Raw genomic sequence first — 25,879 nt, 5'->3', positions numbered from 1 at the left:
CGCTCGGTAAAAACCAACAAAACATTGTTCCAGTTTGAAAAACTTTTTTTTTATCCCAGCGACCAGTATTTTCATCATTACGATAAACATTTTACAACTATATACAATAATTTTTTTTATATTATGTTCTAACAACTTTTTTTTTAAATGCAAGCTAAATAAACTCACCCATGCTAGCCGCCGACGTGACGTCCTTTTCGGCAGTAGTAAATCTAATGGGTTCAGTCAGCGTGCTCATGCCCCTCGAATTACCGGCTTTGAGCACCAACTCGTATGTCAAATCGTCCTTAAGCCCGCTAATTTTCATGGACGTTTCTTTCGTGTCGTTCTTTTCTGGCGGGCTGTTGTTGCCCACACGTCTCCAAAATACCCTAAAAACGAAAAATTGCATACATTAAATTGCGATATTCTACGTAAAAAAGTACTACATGTGCTGCTGTCATTAAAACTGCGAAATTCTTGAATTATTTACGAACAAAGTTGTTCAGCTAATTATGAAGTTTTTTGTGTAATCTTTATAGGGTTACTAGCTAACCTGTATTATATTGTTTTAAAAATTGATACTCAAATACTTGAATACTGTGAGTTGGTTTTTGCAGTTGATTTTTATCCGACCACTTTTAATTTTTCCTAATTACTGCAGTGTTTAGAAATACAAATACAACGAATTAGCTGATACTCATTAATTTCCACTTAAATTTCAGAACTTATGATATTCCATTTTTCAAAAAATGAATTCCATTGAATATCATATTGTAATACATATATGTGAAGGTTTTCAAACATTTGGTCACGAATAAAATATTGATGGGTCACACTATAAAAAATGATTCAATTATTTGCAAAATAATTTATAAAAAACAAGGGTTATCGCTTTGCTATAAAATAGGTTTCGAATATATCCATCTCATCATTGAGACTATACTCAATGTAATGAATTTGTTTAATTTAAACTCAATGATAGATTATTGCATACGTAAAACAATTCTGAGTGGAAACGATATAATATTATGTTAACACTAATCCTCTATTGCTGAGGATATTTTATAATTTATTTAGATTACTATTCGCAATTTATTTTCTTATTATTAATACGGTACGCTGAACTAATTTTTGCAAAAACTTCAAAAGTATATATTATCATTAAAAACTCTTATAAGTATGTGCTTAACCTACTATTATAAGTACTCCCAATGTACTTTAGAACGATATAAATAGTTTAAAATTCGTCTGAATATAGATAGAATAATACATAGGTGTATTATACTAATATTGCATATAAAACAATAATGAACGATATAGCAAATAAGTTAGCCTCTGCGATTAATATATATATTTTTTTTTATTTATACCGAACTTAATCATTTTAATATGATCCAATTTCGTCTAAATTAGAACTTGAAAAATGTCCATCAAAGAATGGTGCTCATTTATGTTTGATATTTTTAGAATGCTGTAATACTAGCTTATGAAAAACTTTAGATTACATTTTCGAGCTTTAGCTTTACAAATTAAAAGTTGTGAGTTTTCGATATTTATTAGTTGTTTTAAGAACAACTTATAAGGGATATATTGTATTGAAATGTCCAAATTTTTTACTTTCAAACAAAAATTGTACCTTAATCGGAAATTTCAAATATCTCTTTAAATAACGCAAAAAGAGCTGAGATATTTTTAAAATTATATCATGTATATAAAATGCTTGTATAATTATTTGGTATTTATGGTTATTTTCTACCTAGAAACCACCCTAAAAGTTGAAGATTGAAGCATTTTGATTGCTCCAAAAGTTGTTGATGGACACAATAAAAACTTTCACTTTTGTTAAGCCAATACCATTCATTTCTCCGATCAAAATCTAAAACTGTTGGATTTAAGCAATCGTATGATCAGGTAAACATTTCTATTATATTACTACAATAGGTACTATACTACATTATACACAATCATCATGTTGATTCGAATCATATGAATGAAAAACTCGTTGTTTTCGGTGTTTCCGAATAATAGATTACTACCACGAACATGAAAAGTTTTTCTAACTAGAAACTAAAAAATGATAATGATAAATAAAAGATACCTAAAATTTAATTTTTTTCCAAATTTAGAATTAAAATTATTTATGTAAAATAAATATTATTAAAAACGTTAGTGTTTTCGGAAATAAAGAGTGTGTTACGTTAAACGAATCACTCTGTATATATTATATTAATTATTACTATCAAACGTTAATTTGTTAGTTATGCAGAATAATGATTAATTTTGCCGCACGTACCTGTAAACTTCGACGGTCTGCGGGTTCTTCGCTGGCGGGTCCCACTTGACCGTGATAGTGTGTGCGTCTACGTTCTCCAAACGGACGTTGGTTGGTGGCCCCGGCAATTTGTCTACAAAATTATGTTTAATAATAAAGCAACACAATAAAATATGATTATAACGACGTAATAATATTATTACGATTATTTTAGTGGCGTATGTACGGAGCGGGGAATTAATGAATTACACATCAATATTAATAAACTTCCAAGTATGCAATTAAGTATATTATTTCTGTCTCCAGTTGAGACTACTCTGGATTACTCCAAATCGAGTTTTTAAGGTTGTGAATTAATTACCCCCTGCCATCCATCTACGACCAAATATACATAATTCAGTGTTTAAATTTCAACAGAGCATTATTCTTTTTATAATTCTTCGTACTCGAATCGAATCTCTATGCGACTTCGCTCCTTTCGGCCCAAACGGGTAAAGAGACGATTTTTGCGCACGTATTACTAATTATTTTATTCGGGTGCGCCAACAAACGGTTCTATACCTCTGAGCTCGTGGAAACAGGCCAGTATGGACTTGGAATAGGAGAGCACGCACATCTTGTTGTTGACGGGTTCACCTCGACACCACTCCAAACAGCGTCTGGGCACACCGCGGTCCGAACAGCAGGCCCTGTGATCCGACCCATCTGGAACACGAAATTATATTATTGTACATTTTAGTGCGTATGATATAATATGCATATTTTATGTATGCGTAGACCCCAATGTTGCGGAGTACCTATATGTGTATAATGGACAGTTTGCTGTACGACGTTATTATTGTATACATACTGGGCCGGGAGCCTCGAGATACTACGATAACATTAGTTTAAGATAATATCATATTACCATTGAGTATGTATTATAATATGTATTATAAATTATTGATAATATTATGATTACCAAATGCTATTATTATGTGTTATTAAAAGTGAGTTACAGTGTGTTATTATCATTTGATATTTTTTCGTAAAAAAAAGAAAAGCTGTTGAGTAGTTTGATAAAAAAAAAACGATGATCATGAATTAAATTTAATAATATTGCCCGCTTGCTATTATATCGGCTATATTATTATATTATGATATAATTGTTCAACATTTTTACTTGCTCCTTGTAATAAGTATGATAACTATAATCGTGTATACGAAAAATAAATCCCTTTAAAATATATATATATGTTATCGCCGTGACTCTGGAATTTAGTAATATAAACGATTATAAACGAAGTGTCGCTGACTGTCCGATACAAAATATATAAAATGGCACCTGAACGTGGGTAGGCAACGCAATAGTTCGCGACACAGGTTAGTTATAATGTTATGATATTATTCAAAATGTGGTACCTGATGCACATTTCATTAGTTTGTCAAAGTCGTTGAAACAATCGGCTCTGCCGATGGCCACGTTGATGTCCAGATATGACGAAGAACACGCGTCCAAGCAACCGGCCGTCACGTTTTGTTGAACGCAACATTGAGTCACGTTGTTGGTCATCACCTATAAATATATACAAACACACACACACATATTATATATATATATGACACGAGATGGACCATATCGGACGAGTCGCAGTTAATGGATATTGAGCACAGTTTAATAGTGTATTAAGTGCATTGTTGAAATCGTGGTTGTCGAGTCGAGTGTGTTGGGCGGGATGCGGAAAAGCTGTATTATAGTTGTTTTCGAGTACACAGAAATACGATGTACAGGGTGGGAAAAAAAAGGTTGGCGTCCCATATGATGCTCAATGGGTATTTGTTTCACTCGAAATGCACGTATTTTGATCACGTCCAATCAAGTTTTGACGATAATAATTTTTAATATGCCTATAATCATCAACACCGATTTGAGTAAAAAATTATAATTTAAATTGATACCTATTCAATTCAATAATATCAGCACCGTTGTATACGTGCTCGGTGGCAGTATGTTTATTAAAATCGTGAGATGCATGTTAAATGAAAGAATTTTGGGTCCAATCGCTTGGTAATATCTGTACTGTTATTATATATTTTCTAAACTATTTAACGCGGATTAAAATTTTATTGAAGTCTATGATTTCATTGTAACTTAAAATAATAATTATTAATTATTGACATATCTACAAGGAGAAAAATAGTAATAATTATTATTATGTTACACACTTTCTACTAATAGGAAAACTTTAAATTGTTAGTGTGCTTTAAGTACCTATTTGTTTTTTAATCTGGATATTTTTACAATAATTAATTCAATAATATGGAAAAATTAATAATATTACTTGCTTTATTCTAACAATAAGATTTATATTTTACAGTATATTTTGTTTCCCCGCATAATAAAACTTTAAAAGATTATAATGTATTTTGTATTAATCGATCGTTAAGGGGCACATTTAAATATTTTACACATTTAAAATCATTCCGTACTTATAAGACATAATGTTTGAATGCGTATAGGTGTTTTATCTATTCATTCCATTGAAATACCTACATCATTGAATGCCTGGTTGTGCTTTGTTTTGATTCGAATGAATGTAGAATATCGTGATAAGTATATAGGTACTTAACCTTAAGAAAATATGAAGTATGAAGGAAGATATTTTGTGGTAATTAGCTTAAAATAATAACTATTGTATTTCCCGGACTCTTTAATTTTACATGATATTAGCTTAACGTCGAGCAATTGGTCGCACAATTCTACCCTTATAGTGTGTATCACATGGTTTTTAAAAACTTGCCATCATCAAGTATACCATTGATTACCATAATGATGTTAAACTAGTGTTGCATATCAATGTATACATGAATTATCAAATTAAACTTTCGCTTCGGTGCCTGTGGTAATTTGTGGTCATCAGAAAAACTGTTTGGTTATGTGATAAAAAACACACCTACAATTTGAGTAAAATTAAATGAAATATAAAAAATACCTTCATACTTATACTAAATATAGATATCATACGCATACGAGTTTAATACCATCCTTTGGTCCACCTTGTATAGTATATTATACACTGTAGCCGGGGAAAAGTGTTTCGAATGACAATACAATAATAATATGACGGGTTAAACTAAATCGAGCAGAATGGACAGACAGTATGCAAATGTCATTCGAGACCAGTCGTCTCTCTCTCTCTGTCTCTCTCTCTCTCTCTCTTTCCCTCACTCTCTCTGTATAACTAAAGCGTATAAAAGCACATGATTAAATACTTGCGTGCTAGTATAGATATTTGATGTGCATTAAGGCGATTTCAAGGATTTATAAAAAAAAAAAGTCGTGGCCGCCTTTTATCTGTCAGTTCGAAACAATATGTTTGTATTATGCCATCAATCCTCGTTATTATATCGGTCGGTAATAATAATAATGGCGGGCACAACACGGATTTGCCAAACCACGCGCGTCTTGTTTATACCTAGCTATACCGCGTTACTAAATATTATATATATGTGTATATATAAGCACGAGTGGTGCGGTACCGTCGTCCCGGCCGATCCCACCGCGTTTAATCCCCCAGCGGCCTTTGATCCTATACCGTGACAAATGCTCCGCAACGTGACTCGCCCTGGCCGTCACAGCCACGGCGGAGGCGTTATTACCATTATATTATATACAATATGTCGGTTCGTTGTAGAGCCCTATCGTATAATTTATCCCCACCCCACCGCCCGCGTGGTTTCGTCGCCATTCCGGGGGTAGGTCGGTGGGTGACAAAAAAAAAATAAAATAGTCCTAAGCCCCTGGACTGAACCCGGCTAAGCTATTGCCGTATTTTGTCATTTGCGTGCGTATTCTAAGCCCTCCAAAACTCGTCAATATATATGGTTGTATATATGGATTGCCGTAAAAGAACACACGTGTGTCGCGCGCGTGTGAGTATGTCTATGATGTGCGTGAGTGGGTGTAGGTGTTTAGAGGACATGACTCATACTTATTGCCGTATCGTGTTATTTGTTTTTACGGCTATAATATAAGTACAAATATTATCAGTGATGTTTCCATCAATTTTCTTCAATGTACCTTACTTAGTCTTCGGGCGTCTGATCTAGAGTATTTTATATTTTACTTATGCCTGATGTGAGATGAAGAAATCACAAAACGATCAAAAATAAAATCCAAATTACATTTTTTTTCTAAGTCTATACGAAATAAAATAAAAGCAACTTATTTCGATAATTTAACAAAGGATAGGTATACCGCTATCTTTATAATGCACTCCTTAAGGCAGCCGATAGATTCGTTACCTATATTATTTTCAGCGTTCATAACTCTAAAATCAACCCAATCAGTAGAGATTCGAAATGTATCACCAGTTCAGTCAAAAAGACCGCCGGGACCTCGTCCTAGATTACGAGTTCATTGTTTGCACTGCAGTATATTCATGATTTTCAACTACATTTTGAGAGGATACGGTGTAGTAAATATATCGTACTTATTTAGTAGTATAATATTATCATCCGAGATATAATACTTAATATAATATGACGCGTCTGTCTAGAAACGCAAGTATCGCATCGTCACGAAGTAGTATCGTCCTACAATAACCCTCCGATTCCTCCCCTGGATACGCCACCTGCCTACGACTAAAACGAGTCGATGAGTTTTCTAAGGCCACGTGGTGACCGAAAATGTCTATTAGATTGGTCCTCCTCGTATCATAGTAAACGTGGTGTATCCTAATCGTTATTGGTGACGGACACGGGACTGGCGCTCATGCACATATTATTATATTCGCGTGTACAAGACGTGTGTGCTACACGCGACAATAATTCATTACGCGACGCATGCGCACAACCCGACCGGCGCGGCACAATGTGTTGTACTTACGGAGTTCCTGATGCGCACCGACACGGGCTTGGTGGAGCTGCCGAACGAGTTCTCGGCGTGACAGAAGTAATCGCCGTCGTCCGTCTCCGTCAGCTTGCTAATGGTGAGCTCCATGACGAACTTGGTGTAGTCCTCCTTGGACCGGATCACGTTCACGTTGTGTTTGCCGCTCTGGATCACCGGCGTCCGGCCCTGCGCGTCCCTCCAAAACATCGTTTTCGGTTCGGGGTGCGCGTCCACCATGCACTCGAGCGTCACGGTGTCGCCCAGGTTGGCCATGGTGATTTTCGACGCGACCAATTTGGGAACGTCTGAAACACACGGGATATATTGTTATTGTCGACGACAATGACCGTTGCGCGACGAAAAATAATAACGACAACGATGACGTCATAACCGGCAAATTAAATCTATAATACGCGGCCGCGCCGTTAAACGCATTACCGCAGCAGGTATATATCACGGTACAGTGTCTCCGTTTTCGCTCGCTAATCGGATCCAGTCACGTCGACAATACAAACGTTATTATTATAATATAATGTAGGCCCAGTTGTGGAGCCAACATACGCTTCAGCTATAGAGTATTTACGTAATTTGATATAATTTAACCGTACGCAGATCACAACGTGCATAATGCAATCTCCGGTACTCCGCCGCCACGCACTGTTACGCGGCGTTATAACATTATCATTTTAAGTGCCCGCGTCGTATTATTTCACGAAATCATAATAATTACACGATATCATTGACGGCGACGATAAAATATAAACACGCGTAATATATTGTTATTTTAAACATCACATTATTTTTTTATTTTTTTTTTGAGTAACCCGCGGCAACATAGGCCCCATTGGGTGTGGGGGAGGGCACTGTAGGTTTTTATATTGGGTAGGTTGGTACACGTGTGTGTTGTGTTTTGGCAGAATTTCTAATGGGGCACCCGTAGGTTTCTGCCGTGCCCCGGGTGGGGGGATGGCGGCACTTGTTCTCCGGACACCGTGACTTGCACGGATAAAAATGTCGCCCGGTGGTCGAGGATCGAACTCGGACCGGCTGTGCCGAATCCGTCGCGTTAGACCGCTCGGCCACCTCGTCCCCCCATCACATTATTATTATTATTATTATTTTATCCCTACAACTCTATCGGACGCGTTTTAACCGCAGACTGCCTGGTCTGTGATTATTTTATATAAAAACCGTTTTGTGTACCTACACACGGATAATACGTTTATTATGTTTGATTCGTATTGATTTTGTCCCCACATCATATAGAAGACGTTAAGCGATTTTACGGGGTATCTATTCCGATAGAGTAAACGACTAACTCTTTTGCGTATAGGTACCGTTTCAAAAATATATTATCATTCAATTTTAAAACGTATACATTTTTTTTATACGAGTGAATATACGTGGTTATTATTTTACTACCGCCAACCACATTACATTATATACACACATGCTGCAGTATATATAATGTATATTATATTTACTTAAAATAACCCAGTTAAACCACCGTAATCGAGTTTAAACAGTGCATGGAATAGTTCTGGTAATGTTTGCGTTAAACTTTTATTTTTGGTAAGCATTAACCGCATTTCGTCGACTATTATAATATAATATATACTATGTCCCTTTTATCCGCGGAAACCCGCTTTCGTCCATTTTATATGCTTTGGCACGAATTTAGTAAAACGGTCCATGACGAATTTTGATGCGATTTCTGACAGACTGCTAGTGAGAGGGTGCTGGTTAGGGAATGACGGTATCGATTTCACGTCACGGCGCTCTTAGAGCTTACTTAAATCGTGTCTCCGGTGGACTGACTGTGTGGTATAAAACAATGATGGCGAAGGGTGGTGTGTGGTGGCGTCGGCGATTTGCCGGTAAACCGAGTGAAAAACCACCGGCATATCGGTGTGGGGACGTCGCGTTGTCCCGGAGGGAGGAAACGCCGTTTTAAATGATATATTGCTCGGGATAAACGGCCACCGGGTTAGGTACATAATAATAATAATAATAATAATAATATCACATAATATAATATATTATTATTATTACTATGCGAACGGAGTATCGCCGACCTTAAAACGACCCGGGCGGCACATTCTACGCAAAACTGTTGGTTTTAGGGGTCCCCAGCACTTACCCCGATTCGATACAATGAGGATTCGTTCTCCGACCTAGTGTCCAAACAACGCCGCAGCGATGTTTGGTTACTAGACAGGAATCGAATTGGTCGAAACACACGTGCTTGGTTTACCGACGGCGATGTGTGCGCATGGAAACGTTCAATTTGCCGAATGGTTACAAAGGCAATTTTATACGATTCGTACGCGCGAGATCACAAATTTCCTCTCAACGAATCCGACTTCAAAGTCCAAACTTCTGTTTTAAAATGTATTTCGTTCTACAATTTATATCGCTACCCGCCGTTGAAGTTGTCGTCATTAAGTATTAAACACTTATAGCACTTTACCAGCCACACTGTACAGGGTAAACTGAATGTGTATACAGTTCAATACAGCCCAACGGTTGAGTGTTTTAATCGCTTTGAGATTAAAACCAAACATATTAAACCTTTACGGGTTTTATCTCATTACGCGTTCCGTCATTTCCATGTGAACAAAAAAATTACTGTCGTGGAACGTTATTAATTCTCATCCTCCTTCAAAACTATATATTGGTTGAACAATATTATGCTTTTAAAAATGTTCGGTAGGTACATCACGAGTGATCACAGAATATAATTACTTCTTCTATAATAGCGCAATGGAATTAAATCAATATTTTTCTTTCGTTATTCCTATAGTTTTATTCAGTTTTGCCTAGTGTAAAAATGTGGGTCAGTACGTCAGGCTTATAAAGTTACTTTGTAACGAATTTACGTTTTACGAATTCATACGTTTATCACTGACAAATGTTCGTTAATGGTGTTTTTTATTTACGACTTACTACAAAATAATAAATTTATCAAATAGCACACAACAAAATTTAATATTTATCTATAGGAAGCTAAAAATTTAAAATCCATAGATAAAATAAAAGAACTATTGTATACAATTATTACTAATTGCTTACACGAAGAGCAAAATTAAACCCAAGACAGATTTAATCGAATAATGCATCTATCAAAAACATTTATTTAACCATTATTCAAGTTCACTTTAGACCTAGTCTTGTTTTGTCTTCCGTATGTGTGAAATATATTGCATATAAAACATCCATCTTCTAGGAGCGAAGATGAGAGTGTTAAAGCTGTGACACGGAAATACTAGAAAGAAAAAAAGAAATAATCTCTCTTTCTTTTTTGAAATATCGTATGTTGGGTGCGTATTTATAATGTCAGGTAAAAACCAAAGCTTTGATAAATCAGAAAACAATGTGAATAATGTTCCCAAAACTTTCAAGTTTCAACAACTTCGTAAGTAATTTAACTGTGTTTGTAACCGTGCTTTGAAATTGTATAACAGATCATGAGAATTGTAATTAAATCTCTAAATATAGTTTACCATTATGGTGTCATGACACTCGAACGAGCGTTGAATTATTATAATTAATTTTTAATTTTTTTTTAATTCTATTTTATATATAAAGCAATATTATATATTAATATATGAGTATAAAATATTATGTTATTTTATATAAAGGATAAACGTCTTAAACTTTTCCTTCATTCGTTATTTTATATTCATACACACGTGTTTGTTTAATATATATCATCAATCGAAAAGTTAGCAAATTATATACACCAAACCGAAAGTTTTTGTAAATTTGTGAATTTTGAAATATTACGCGTCTTCAATGAAAATAGAAGAAAAATTAATAATGTATAATATGTTAAGATACATGCTATTCACATTCCACAAAACTTCAAAGAATTCTTTTAAAAAATTCGTTTCACGAAAATTACATTGTTGAGTTGATTTTTCAAAGCTTTCTTTTTAAACTAAACTGTCAACATCCAACAAAGGAATACAAATCTACATAATAGTTATCTGATGCCCATGTGTAGAAAGAGAAATGCGAAAGAATTTTCAGTGTGAAGACCACCGACAAAAATTACAACATCTGTGTATATTTATTGCATTAAAACCTAGTTTCTTAATTTTCTTTTTTTTATTAAAAATATTTTCTTTAAGATAACTGGACATACGGGGTTACATAAATCATCCAAAAGCTTTTATATATACCATTATTTATTTACAAAATACTCAGAATGTTGCTTAATGCACTCCAATAGTTTTAATAATTGAACAGATGTACTTTTAAATTTTAATGATATATAACTGTTTAATTATGACCTAAACGTAATTACGTGCTTCTTCTAAAATTCGAAATAGGTAATTTAAAATATTTATAAATAAAGTTTTTAATAAAACAATCGAAAAAAAAATAATATGATTGTGTTATTCGTGTTACATATCATTATATTAATATAACCTTAATTTTGTGTTCATTTCATATTACTTGTAGTAGGTATAAGAAACCAGCAAAAATCGAGATTTTTAATTATATTTTATAGAAACGCAAAACCATTTATTTCGTAGATAGTAACACGAATAAAGTGTGAACGTACTTTTAAAATGATACGATCTTGTGTTACCATAAATATTAGTTCATTATATGGGGGTAAGTTATTATATTTTATAATACACTGTTATTAAGATATAAAGTACAACACTACTAAACCAAAATGCATGTGTAACCTATATTCAAAAATAATGATGGACTATGTTTGGTTGTTATTAATATTTATGATTATTGAAATCATACATTTTGTATTTTATTATTTATTTTATTCATTGTATTATTTTCAATAATATTAAATGTCAAATATGTAGTAATATAATATATCATCATCATATATGTCCATAATAATAATATTGTGTACCATAAAATGTTGTCTTTTTTTTATAAAGTCATAAAAGTATACTTAACGTATAATATTCATTAGTGTCGTTGGTTAAATATATTACATTTTTTTACCATTATAATTTGTTATAACTTATAACTATGTAGTACAATAAATTTGGTTTTACACGATGTTAAAACGAAGAACAGAACAAAAATAATATATCTTATACGTCATCATATTACGAGTTTTTTTTTTTTTATTGAAATTTGGTTAAGTGCCTACTCGCGAATGTTTAGAATATTTTTTTGATCATTAAATAAAAATAAGTTTAGTTTGGCAACTTACTGTTAATGTATTGTTATGTACATACTATGTGTCTATATCTTTAGGTATACTTAAAATCTCCGAAATTTATCAAAAACATAAGACCGATAAGACATAGTTATGAAATTAGAATACTATATGAGAATAAAAAAAAAACTGCATTATACTTCTATACTGTAGGTATACTGTATACTAGGTATACGTTTTTGGTTTTAATAGTATATTAGATATAATGATAAATACACTAGCTAGCGGTATTCTGAGTCAGGTATCTACAAAGATATTATAAAACAAACAAATTGCTAAAATATGATTTTCAAAGTTTTACTTACAGCTAATACTGATTTTCCTCGATGATTGCATAGGCGTGCCGTAGCCATTATCTGCATAGCACGAGATTTCATCCATGTCTCGTGTAACGTTGTGGATAACGGTCACCATGTGTCTAGATGTCTCTTGTCTGACTAATCTTCCAGATATGTACAGTGATATGGTGGGTGATGGCGTACCCATGGCAATGCACAGCACGGTCATGCTGCTGCCTTCCATTACCAAGTTTATTGGATGGACCGTTGGAGGCTGTTTTAAGAAAATATTACATTAAACGGTTACAATAACTTTGAATAAATAATGTAACGTGTTTAAGTACTTTTTTGTGCATACACACATACAGACACGTCATGTATAATACAATCTCGGTGGCGTCATTTCAGTTATCATAGATGGGGTAAAAGTTTTTACCAGCTCATAAAACTGAATAAAAAACTTAAAAAACCCTCGCTTTGTTTGCAAGTTAATTTACACTTAAATTTGTATTTTGTATCTCAATTCCATTCCCATCTTACTTAATTGTATGTGTATCGCAAAAATATATTTATTTTTTATTTATTTAATCGCAACGACATGGAGAGTTAAATAAATATGATACCTATTACTATATCAATCCGTTTGCCCGGTGATGGATTTTGTGCAAACGAGATAAAATATTTTTATTATTATAGTAATTATTTCGTCCGTTGAATAAACAGAGAATCATATTAATGTCTTTGATCTCAAATTATATCAAATATACGAAACGACATGTATAATGTTTATCTAGTAATGATCAGCATATTTGTATTCGATACATGAAATACCTTCACCTACAATATATTTTTCGATATTAAAGTTATTTCTATTAAAATATAGTTTTGAATTAATAACATGAAACAAAATTTATCAAATGTGTAGAAAAACTACAAAACTTTTTATGTTTCAGCGTATTGAAATTCAAATAATAACTATATTCCATTGATCGTTTTACACAATGGCAATAATAAATAATAATATTATAGTAAAATACTACAAACCTCGACGAAAGCTGGATAAGCGGGATCGGTCCACGCAATCAATGTTTCTGACGGCAAGCTTTTACCGTTCTTCGACATTGCCACTATGTAAATGATGTACTGAGAGTTCGGAGATAGATTTTCCACGGTGTACGCGGGCACAGCCACATCAATTTGATGGAATACCGTTTCCGCTACTGATTTCCAATACAACCTAAACATATAAATATACATCACCTTTTTTTTTTAGAGAAAATTGTTGTTTTGAATTTTGTGGACCGTGGATTTTGCTGTGCATATTTAGTTTATTAAATTCGTCTAAGACCGTAAATACCTACTGTCATACTATTTATTCTGTTAACCGATAAAGCATAACAGTATAATTTGGTACATTATAATATAAACAGTCTTAAAATTATAATATGTAGCTATAAAAATAGGGTCGTAATGGTTTAGCAACATTTTTTTTTAACTTTATCACCAAGTAGGTACTATATTTTGTTTTCATTCCACATTTAAATGATATAAAAACAATATCGACCTCTATATTAAAATGATAATAAAGCGTTATTTAAACTACAATTATTTACGACTAATAGAAATAACAAATCTACAAGTATTTATTGTAGTTATAATAATAATAAAGAATTGAATTAAAGTAAACTGTTTAACGCTTTTTTTCAATATCACCAACGTACTTTTAAAAGACGATTTGTCGAAAATTGTAAAGTTTAATTTTTGCAGAGGCTTGAAACTAAGCCAATTCTTGGAAATTACACAAAAATTTGTTATCGAGGTTACCTATCTCATACCTTGTAAGACGATAATTTAGTAGGGTATTCGAAAACGGTCGTTTCCTGATAAAATATAGCACAAATGGGAAATTCAGATAGTCCTCTAAGCCCAGTTTTCCCACATAATAACAACGGACATTAAGAATGGGTTGTTTTATTGCTTTGAAAAAGTATTTTTCATAAATTACCATGAAACTTTATATTATCTTCTCTGTAAATCGACGGTCACTAAACCAATAAAATCATAAGTAAACACCCGTTACGTGTGCTAAAATGTCCATCTCGAAATGACCACTATCTACTAGTATTAAATTCTTACTTGTAAGTTATTTCTTCGGACACGTGACTAAACTCGGGTGGCTGCCAAGTGATAGTAACGTAGTTGGCACTGTGAGCTGAAACGGACAATGAATGTGGTGGAGATGTAACGCCCACGACACCCTTACCATCCAAATCTATAGTGGGGTCGGTAATTTTAGTAAATACAAATACATGAAGTTATTGTGTTTAATTATTGCATACCTGTTTCGGTGATATTGAGCAAGAGTATAGATGACGGTAATGAGGTACCGTGTATATTTTTTGATACGACAAAAACTTTGTACAGTTTCCCAGTCTCCAATTTTATCAATACCACTGAGTTTTCATTGACTTCCATTTGCTGCGAACAAACAAGATATCATAGTTGTCTTAATAAATATTCCAATCACATATTTTCTCCCTTTCATTTTATATTTCTTCAGCTTTTATCGTAACTTTCACAGTAATATAAACAGCTATCAACAAAACACGTTTATATATTATGATTTTTATTAAAAGCATACTAATTCTAATATTAGATATATTATGTCTCGTTATTCAATGCACAGCCAATCGTCTCTATCAGTATATCTTCACAAATTCGATCAAACGCTGTTCAACACATTAAAATACAAAATTCATACCTGATCTAGTTTTATCGTGTTTTCGTGCACCGTGGAGTTATTGACTTTTTGATAGTGCACTACAAAACTGGTTACGTTACTATTGTCATTGGGAGGATTCCATACCAACGAAACACTGCTGTTGGTTAATTTCACCGCGTGCATGTCTCCTACTGGCCCTGGTAACTTGCCTGTACCTGTGAGTTTAATTTATATTACTATTTAATATTAGTGTTCATGCCTACATGTTACATAAGGAATTTTTGAAAAATTCAACGCATATAATATAATATACCCGTGTAAATAATTACGAATAAATCAAAACTATTGTAAAATGTGTACTTACATAAACGTATACGTATACAATTTACAATACAAAAATGTAACTATTTTAAGTCATGTCAAAATAGAACATCACCGTTCATATAATGTTAACATTATATTGTATACTTTAGAAGTTTGGCTGTATGTATAAGAGATTACAACTTGAACACACCTATATCCCATAATAATTATTGTTTAGCATCTTAGGACTTGAAACACAAACACTATATAATATTAGTTCATAATATATTGAGCACGATCAGATGATATCTTTAAACTATCAACGTGTCATAACTTACGGCAGAAGTAATGTGTCGTTTTAAACTGTAGTGGTGAATATTAAAATAAGAGATAATGATGATTATTCATACAATCAAGACTTTGATATATTTTGCTAAAACGATTTTTATTGGAGTAAATGCATTTTAATCTGTTAATAGAATTATATTATTTAACTATTACCGTCCAGAGGTTTCCGCTAAAAAAACATATTATTTAATTTTTTTGGTTTATTTCGACAGTTGAAATGAGCATACAACCAATTTTAAATTCATATTTCTAAGCAGAATATATTTGAAGTAAGTACCTATTTCGATCTATAAGATCAAATTTCGGATAAGTATTTTATAAGTATTTAATGTTTGGGTGAGTGGAGTAGAGGAACAACATTTTACAGAGTACAGAGTTACAGTGGCACAAAATTATATCAATAAAAATATATTATTATTATATAAAAATGTTGTTTCTTAACTATAGGTACCTACTTAAAATTAGGTAAGTAAAAAAAAAATATTTTCAAAAACGTTATTATTTTTTTAAACAATGAGTGTCTTATATTCAATGGATTACCCGTTATACGCTTAATAGTAATAATATATAGGTAAACTATAATAATACGCAGAATACAAGGTGGAAAAAATAATTTCCAGATGGAATTCAGACTTCAGTAGACTGTGTATAATAGATCCATTTTATTTAAAATATATAGAAAATTGTTAACTTTTTAGTTTCCGGGATAACTAAGGAAGTTTTTGTAAAAACAAAAAGTTTTACAACTATCAACTTTGATGCGAAATTTTAATACATACTGACAATTTGTATTCTACGCTTTATTAATAGGTACCTATACCTTTATGAAGTTCCAAATAGTTAAAAATGTATGATTCATAATTTTTGAATCTAATAGTAATCTCTAAGAATTAATATTTGACTTCGGGAGAGTTGGAGAGTCCATAATTTTATTTTGTGTTACATGTTTTAAATTTAAATTATTTTTATCTGATTTAAATTGTACTGTTTTAATTAATGCTTTGTCGGTTTAGGTACTTAAAGTATAGTGTACCTACATAGTTAATATGATAATTAAAATACAAAATAGAGTAAAATCATTAATTTATATAATTATTAAAACATATGTAAAGATATTAATATATATTATAATATTATTATTTTTACTAACAAATTAAAAAATATTATCAAAAAATAATGGGTAGCTTGGTATGTATATGTAACACCACAAAGCATCAAAATCGTATGAACAAAATATGAGATATAAATTCTTATCATAATTAACGGTATCGATATTTAAATTTTATATAAAATTTGTTATTTGTATATTTTAAAAATTAAATTAAAAAGAAAACCAACTGGAAAATATTCTTTTTACCATATTTTGAATATATTATAAACGTAGAATACAATTTATAAAACTCAATGTTTTTTTAATAAATATTATTCGTAGTCCATGACTTGAAATTTTTAAGTTCACTAAAGATTCCACCAGGACCAACTCAACCTCCTCATATCCGAAAACCTTGACTTATCCCTTAAACAAAACCCAGACCAAAACAATTTAGGTATTAATTTTTTAAAATCAAATGATTTATTTGAAACAATTTAAAAATGCAATATTTAAATCTAACGACCATTTTTTCACTTTATTTTTTTTTTTAATGAAGTACCATTATTGTAACCTATTTGACCTATCATTAAAATAACATGTAAATACAATATAACTAGTGGTCAACTCATTGCTACCAAGTTTGTTAAAAAACGATAAATAACAACAAAAAAACCCGAATAACTTATCTTATATAAAGTTTTATTTTATTTAGCAATGGTAATAATTTGTTACAAAACAGACTATAAAATTAGAGTTAATTAGTCAATTTATGTGTTACAGTATCAACATGTAATATAAACTTTAGGTCCCAAAGAAATTTTTTGTTTTGGAAGTGGTCCAATAAAGTCGTTGCTTTTGGAGTTTCAAACTCACTACTCACATAGTTACATACGACATTGATTCAAATTATAAAAACTATGGTATTTACTGCACGTGCATTTTCAACAAAATCGAATCACCAATTTTAAATGTTGTTTGCCTGACCTAATTCAGAATTTAAACTGTTGACAATATTATATTAATTTTATACTTTGTTTATAAGAAATAAATATTGCTTTATTTTTACTTTGACCTGTTTTTAATACATAAAAATGTACACAAATTCGTTTTCCTAGTATAATGTGATGTATGATTAAGATACCCACCCCAGTGACTTGTCCAACTCCTGTTCTCGTTTTTTTTTTAATTTATTCATTTCTAAATATCTATGATCTATGATCAAAAATGTAATGTCTACGATTTTCAGGGTATAATAATGGTTCATAAAATAATACTGAAACACGCGATTTATATGAATAAAAGTATAAAAAAAAACTTAATTTAGAATTTAAAATGTCATTAATTTTGCTATTTTTTAAACTAATTTTTTCTTTATTTATAAATTAAATTTTAAGTAATTTGAATACGTGTTTGATATAATAATATGTCAGAGTCAGATATCTACGATAAATTATATGCGAATTATATAAATCGCATTTGAAAATAATAATTTAAATATCAATGTTGTAAAAAGTGGCATGTACTGTATTTTTGGTCAATTATTATGATTTTTATTATCATACGACTTTAATTATAACAATATGGGTAATTAATATTTTGGTTACCCAAATAAACATACCTATAAAGGTTTAATAGGCATGTCGTATATTAATTTTTATAATGCACATTAGTATATTGGGAAAAACGTATAATATATTCATTCGAGAAATTATTTGACATATATTTGCTTATGGGCAATATAATATTTTAAACAATGGATAAATTTAAATATTTATGTTTAAATGCAAAATCATAAAAAAAAAAGTAATTAAAATAATATGTTTTATTATTGCGACCATGAAAGAGATTCAAAAGTCTACCTAGTGAACAAAAAAAATACTAGTCGGAATATAGGTAGTTGCAATTATAAATATGCCATTTTCACGTTTTATGTTCTTGTATAATTAAACGCTACCGAAAATATTGTGACATTAAGGAGAGATTAATAAGTAATAACTACGTTGGAATAATAAAAATAATTTATTGCAATACGGAAATTCAATGGCGTAAAACGACAGGACAATTGTGGAACATAATATATAATAATATATAGGTTAGCTTTAAAAAAAAACACTGCAGTAGTCTGAGCAATCGTGTTCAAACGTTATTGCCACACGCAACAAACACGTACCTATATACCTACCTATTATTATATTTTTATGTGTATATACCAGATTATTGTAAAAAAAAAAAAAGCAGGTTACCTACATTAGTGATTTGTCTAAGGGCTTTGGTCAGAAATTGTTTAAACATTTTCAAGGATAACAAAAATTGTAACAACTAAAATATGGGTACTATTTAAAGGGACATTTTACCGAGTAATTTTCAAGACTATAATAATATAATAATTGTTAATTTGACGAGTGATTGCGAAAATATAAATGAAAAAAGTCGTGCTCGAGACAACTGCACACGTCATACTTACTCATTATGATATTACAATAATTACCTACGAACACGTCATTAATTGTAAAATATATTACGAAAGCGAACTTTATCGGCGTCGATGTCTTATTTCGCCCGACGCGGTAACCGACTGGCGACTACACCTACACAACATGCATACATTTTGCCGCGGAAAAGTTAAAAATATTATATTGTAACACACTCGACGCGGTGATTTTTTTCTCTCGAAATATTCGTTTTCGTTTACGGCTTATCATCATCGTAATATTTTACATATTCATCGTACATTGTCTGAGCTCTCGGTACCTTCTCGGAAATCGTTACCATTAATTAAATCACCCTCAGAATAATAATGTACAGCCCTGTTACAAAATGTCTCAAATTTCTCATCAGCCTGGTGTAAACAGCACAATTTATTGTTAAAATATATCGATGAGTGCAGCGTAATGTCATTTTAGTAGCGATTTTACATGTCTCGTGCGCCATTTCTCCACAGCTATTATTCAGACAATATTTTTCTTCTTCTGGTTGTTGAAAATTGTGGTTTAGGTGTTATACGTATAATATTTGACTCTTATCTTCCAATAAGCTTTATTTTAATATTTCAAAAAAAATCTTCATCGATTCCAGGAATCGTTATTAGAACCTGTAAAGATTTTACCAACCCCGTTGCCTTAAAAACGTTGTACTTTACGATGGTATAGTCGTGACATATTAACTAGTTGTAAACTATATAATTCTATAGTCTGGTCACTCTCTGTATCATGTTCATATACAATGCCTCGAAGCACTTCAGAATAGTTTCCTTCGTTTTATATCATATAAATGTGGTAGTCCACGTCAACCTTATTCACTCTATACATAAGCCTTTGTTATACCTACACAGTACACACTAATTAATATGAGTATTCTTGCTTTCGGGAGATATATTATAACTGATTTAAAATCCTTGTACAGATTGGTCAATGGATACATATAGACTGTTCGGAATTATTAAATTGCTTATCACGTCCCCGAATACCATACACGTCTTGATCTACTAGTACTTTTTATACACAATTACTCAAAACTAATTAATAAGTATGCCCTGAATGTTCTTGCAGCCTGCAGTAAATTTAACTACGTCGTGATTACATTATAGCTAATGATACCCAAATTGATTTGCCTATTTGATTTTAACTCTATTGAGTGTGTTTGTTATTATTATTGTATTATTAGATTGTATGCGTTGATTTTATTATACCTATATTATTCACTACGTTCGTTAATCTTTATCCCGTTATTTTTCTTATATTTTTTTGTTTCCGTTTAAAAGTATACTTTGACCACTACACTTGCATTATACATAATATTTGGGATTGCATCGGTGGTTAGAAATTAGCCGGTAAGTATAAGTGTTTTGGAGGAAGTATAAATAAATAATAGGTAATAATAACGCGAAACTGACCTTCTTCGAAACACTGGACGACGTTGCCGATGAACGAGGCGCAGTTGACCGCCACGCTCAACAGCGAGTCGGGCACGACGCCGGAACACAGCGGCGTGCAGATGCCGGGCACGCCGCGGCGGGTGCAGCAGGCGCCGTGGTTGCGTCCGCCCGCGCCGCACTTGATCAGCTTGTGCAGCTCGGCGCCGCAGAAAGGGGCGAGGCTCCTCACGTCCGTCATGTTGGCGTCGAACGAGCACAGGGGCATGCACATCTGCCGCAGCTTGATGTTGACGCAACAGTCGGTCAGATTGTACGGCGACGTGGTCAGCTCCCGGTCGTTGGCGATCTGTGGCAACAACAACAACAACAATGACAATAACGTTATCGTGTGTTTTTACACAGCGATGATGGTATACGAAAATACGAAAATATTATATTGCGTTGTTATTGTTCCGGGGACGACGAAAAAATAACAATACTGTGTGGTACGGTCCCACGGTCGCGGGACCAACGAGACGAGTCACGTGACCGCTGTTGAAATCGGACACGATTATTGGGATCGGGGCGCCGGCAGGCTAGACGTTTTTAAACCAATGAATACGATTGGACAGAAAAAATATCCCTTTGCCCGAAAAAACATTGTAACAATTTTATACCGACTAACACGGGTACAATAAATTATAACACTTTGATATTTTTTTTTCATGTTTGTAATAGCGCATGAATGTTAGACAATGTATTACACGAGGTGTGATCGAAAAATTCCCGGATTTGTTATTTTTCAAACAAATTTTAAATATTAGTTCCCTTCAAAGTATTCACAGCCTAATATTGTGCACTTATCCCAACGATCTAGCTATTTTTTGATACGATGTTGGAACTTGGCAGTCTTCAACTTCAAGTTGTTTGAGTTGATCCGCATTTGTTTTTTTGGTTTCGATCTTGGTCCTTAGTGATCGGTTTTAGTTTGTGGAAATAAAAAAAAATCACAAGATCGACTCTTATAATGAACGCTGAGTAATTTTGTGCTCGTTTTTACAGACTTTGGACAAACTTCAAGTTTTTTGGTCTTGAGACAACAATTTTGGAACCATTTTTGCACAGGCTCGTGGCATGCATAAACCGTCAGTTAAAATATTTATGAAACTTTTGACACCATTCCAAAATTTCTTCAGTTGATGTTCGATCAGCACGGGAGTTATCGCAAGCTGCTTCAAGACCCTCTAAAAACCTTTTGTGCCATTCAAGTATTTTAGATCTGTTTATTTCTTCATCTTCAAATGCTTTTTTAATCATTTAAAAAGTTACAGTCGCTGGTTTCCCGAATTTAACACAAAACTTAATGCAAACACGCTGCTCTGGTTTATTCTGCATAACAAAAACGACAGGCACAACAAAAGTATACCGACTTCAACGGATTGTCGTTCGTTACGAAAATAAAATATTAACTCGTGGCTTAATAACGTAACTGAGTGTTATCTTTACTTTTATTCAACTTGAGTATATCCGCAGTACGTTTATTTTTTGGAGCAGAAATAATTTTAGTCCCGATATTATTTTATCAAACCTCGTATTATATATTCCTGTATAGCGAGGTGATCGACGGGGGGTTTTCAAACGTATTTTATTATTTATTTTAACGTTTTAATGTTCACGGCTCACGCAATCACTTCATGGAAACTGAAGGATTTTTGTTTTCAGTCAAAATATTTACCACTTTTGCTGAGAAAATATTCCAAATACTTTTTCTATAGACAACATTGCAGATAATAGATTTGTCAACAGTGGTATAGAAAGAACGTTTTTCTCTGCTTTAGCAACGCTATTTTCTTTTATTTTCATAAATTTACATAAATATATAGGTACATTCGATTTATATGATGTCATATTATATAAAAATAATACCATTTTTTCTTTAAAATATATCGAAAAAATAATTATGGTAAAGCATAAACAATGTTTAAATCTGCATTGAAAGTATGATCTAATTTTAACTTTTATGTATAGTTACAATCTGAATAAAAAAATTATCAATGTGAAATGATTTTTTTCTCTAAGAAAATATACGTGTGATGTCTTCATAAATATATTGAAAGACTTAGTACTTTAGTAGATAGCTTACTTATATAAAATTACAGAATACTCAACTTTTTATTATTTATCTAAAAACACTTAATTTTCATTCGTTGTAAGCTTATCCATAAAATAATTCAAATATTTTCCATTATGTTTGATCTTGAGAATATATAAAAATATTCAAAAATTGCAGGCTATAGTAAACCCGTTTTATTTTATTCAAAAACGTGAAAATCACTCTATGCAAATTTTTAACAAGTTTTCCCCGATGACACTAAATGTGTATAGAATTTTATCAGTGTAGTACACAAAATACTAGACGCTAATAATAATTCTCTTAAGATCATATTATTTATATGAAAGTTTTGGTGTTAATAAAATATTACACGATATTTTATAGAAGTTTTATTTTAGCATCTAGGATGTAAATAATATACTCTCCCACCGATCTGGGAATAAAATATTAGTTTACCTGTTACTACGTAATATGAATAAAAATATTCAAAATAAAAATATACCTGGCTTTTAGTTGAAAAAACAACCCTTTGCGAGGGCTCTCCAGCACCGTGGCCATTAACAGCTTCCACGTAAACTTCATATAATGTATTAGCATTCAAATGCTCCAAAATAAATGGAGAATGTACATTAGTTATTGAATCGTATTCGTCATCGACCAGTCTATAAAACACATTATAATGTGTTACGGTATCTGCCAAGTCTTTTGGTGGTTCCCAATGGAATAAAGCAAAGTTAACATCAACGTTAGAAACGCGTAGACGTCTTGGAGCTGATGCGACTATGCCATATCCTTGAAGGAGACAGCTAGTGTAGTCATCCATGAATCGTAAACACCTGAAATATAATATGTGAAATCGTATCCAGTTTTATTTATGTCCTATCGGTTGTAATTTACTTGAAGTAACTAAAATCAATTTGAGTGAGATTTCCAGCGCACAAGTTCTGACATAACGGTGGCAAACCTCTCGCTCGGCAACACGGGGTGTGATCTATACCGTTTGTGAGGCAACTGAATGTCTGAGAAGCCCACGGAGCACATATCATTAAATCAGTAACCTCGGCTACGTCGGAGCGCGATGGGTCACATAATTTATCTAGACACCTATGGAAAAATAAAACACCTTAGGATTTTACAAAAATGCAATAAGACTGAAAACGCATTTATTATAGCGTTTTTATTGAAATTTTAACCCCTTTATTATATTATGTAATATTTCCAGACGACCAGTTTGCAATTAATCGACTTAATGCCAAACTTAATGTGTTTAAAATTTAATAAGCTATTGACAACGCAATCATATAATATTATAACGATACAACAAATACAGGATAAACACTCCTACATTACTGTATACAATTAATTTACTTACGCTGAATGTGTAATGCCTTTTTTCATGCAACATGATCGAATATCGGGCAATGGCGGTAACGTTGAATTATCTGTATTCGTCCTACGCGATGTTTTTTGATCGCTGTTCAACGTGAGGGAACGAATAGCTGTTGAAGGTAAACTTGAACCATGCTTATTGACAGCCACTACTGTTATTTCGTACATTGTAAATGGTATAAGCTTATCAATTTTGACTTCGTATTCTGATCCAGGTACCTGGTCAAGACATTAACATGTTAAGAATCGAACAAACTTATCATAGAAAATAAATAATACTTATTGTAGAAACAAAAATATATTAAAAACAATCAGGTACATTATGTATTATCAAGTAGGTATACTAGATGCATAGATACAATAACCGTGTCAAAAATAAATTGTATAATCTTGAATTTCGTTATTAACTGCATTAATAATTAATGTCACATTGTAATAAATTGTAAATTGTAAATGAAAAATTGTATTTAATAATAAAAGTATATATATATAACAGTATTATAGCAATCCGGGAAAATACACAGATATCGTGTTTTCGAGTAGGTATGCCTTTATACTCTTACCTCGAGCTCATATCGGCACAATGTATAATGAATGCACAAACGGTACCTACTGGTTTATTATTATTATTATTATATACATTTGATACCAATGAGAAATCATCGCATACAAAAAACTATTCTTCGTTTAAATTTTTTAACATTTATTTTACTAGGTACCCAAAAAAGTTTCAACGGGAAAAAAATCAAACATCATTGTAAAACCAATTTATTACATTTTTCACTTTAGAATATAAAATAAAACATTTTCCATTTTTTTCCATTTTAAATTCTGAGAAAAACATATTCAACAAAAACAATGATTTTGGAAATATTCAATTCCCTATATTTTATATCATATAATATGCTATGTCATACAAAGGACTTGTATTTACTCAAAAGCCTATTAAAGTGTAACAAAATTAAGGGTTTGGAAGTATGTTTTCCATAAATAAATTTAAATAATAGAAATAAAAGTACCATCAATATTTTAAACTTTTAAATAATTTATTTTGATCCATCTAAGTGTAACTAGAACTACCTTTTTTAAGGGCGGGGGTTGGAGTTATATAAAATACTTATATGTAAACAGAATTACATATATCTATACCGAATTTCAGATCCATGAGTGTGATAGACTTGGCTATGGATCGCTTACACAAATATAAACATTGCTTTTAATTAATAAAGATTATATTATTTTATATCAAACAAAGAAAAACACAATATATTGTACTAGTGTCTAGTAGTCAAAATAGGTGAAAAAATTACTACAGGTATCTCCCTGTCCTTAAAAAAAGAAGTTCTAATGGCGCTTATTGGATCAAAACAATTATATGCTTATAATATTTATAGTATTTGTATTTCTACTATTAAAATGTATTTATTGAATGCATATTTTAAATCCCTTAATT

At 31.9% G+C, this 25,879-nt stretch overlaps 1 protein-coding gene across 2 annotated transcripts in view; it reads right to left on the bottom strand.

The window, feature by feature from the left end:
• LOC132942468 (Ig-like and fibronectin type-III domain-containing protein 1) overlaps positions 1-25,879 on the bottom strand; it is a 95,883-nt gene that overhangs the window by 4,821 nt on the left and 65,183 nt on the right. For both annotated transcript variants that reach the window (XM_061010878.1, XM_061010879.1), the window contains exons 9-22: positions 24,410-24,645; positions 23,935-24,141; positions 23,540-23,873; positions 20,964-21,291; positions 15,367-15,542; positions 14,945-15,083; positions 14,742-14,877; positions 13,650-13,842; positions 12,633-12,879; positions 7,122-7,432; positions 3,656-3,809; positions 2,816-2,959; positions 2,276-2,387; positions 169-371 (exon numbers count right to left, since the gene is read on the bottom strand). In XM_061010878.1, coding sequence (XP_060866861.1) covers positions 169-371; positions 2,276-2,387; positions 2,816-2,959; positions 3,656-3,809; positions 7,122-7,432; positions 12,633-12,879; positions 13,650-13,842; positions 14,742-14,877; positions 14,945-15,083; positions 15,367-15,542; positions 20,964-21,291; positions 23,540-23,873; positions 23,935-24,141; positions 24,410-24,645 — 2,920 coding nt within the window. The remainder of the gene's footprint in view (positions 1-168; positions 372-2,275; positions 2,388-2,815; positions 2,960-3,655; positions 3,810-7,121; positions 7,433-12,632; positions 12,880-13,649; positions 13,843-14,741; positions 14,878-14,944; positions 15,084-15,366; positions 15,543-20,963; positions 21,292-23,539; positions 23,874-23,934; positions 24,142-24,409; positions 24,646-25,879) is intronic.

The sequence above is a fragment of the Metopolophium dirhodum genome, chromosome 4, assembly GCF_019925205.1.
Source record: "Metopolophium dirhodum isolate CAU chromosome 4, ASM1992520v1, whole genome shotgun sequence".
NCBI lineage: Eukaryota > Metazoa > Arthropoda > Insecta > Hemiptera > Aphididae > Metopolophium > Metopolophium dirhodum.
The sequence above is the reverse complement of the archived record's forward strand: the minus strand, read 5'-3'. Positions and strand labels throughout refer to the sequence as shown.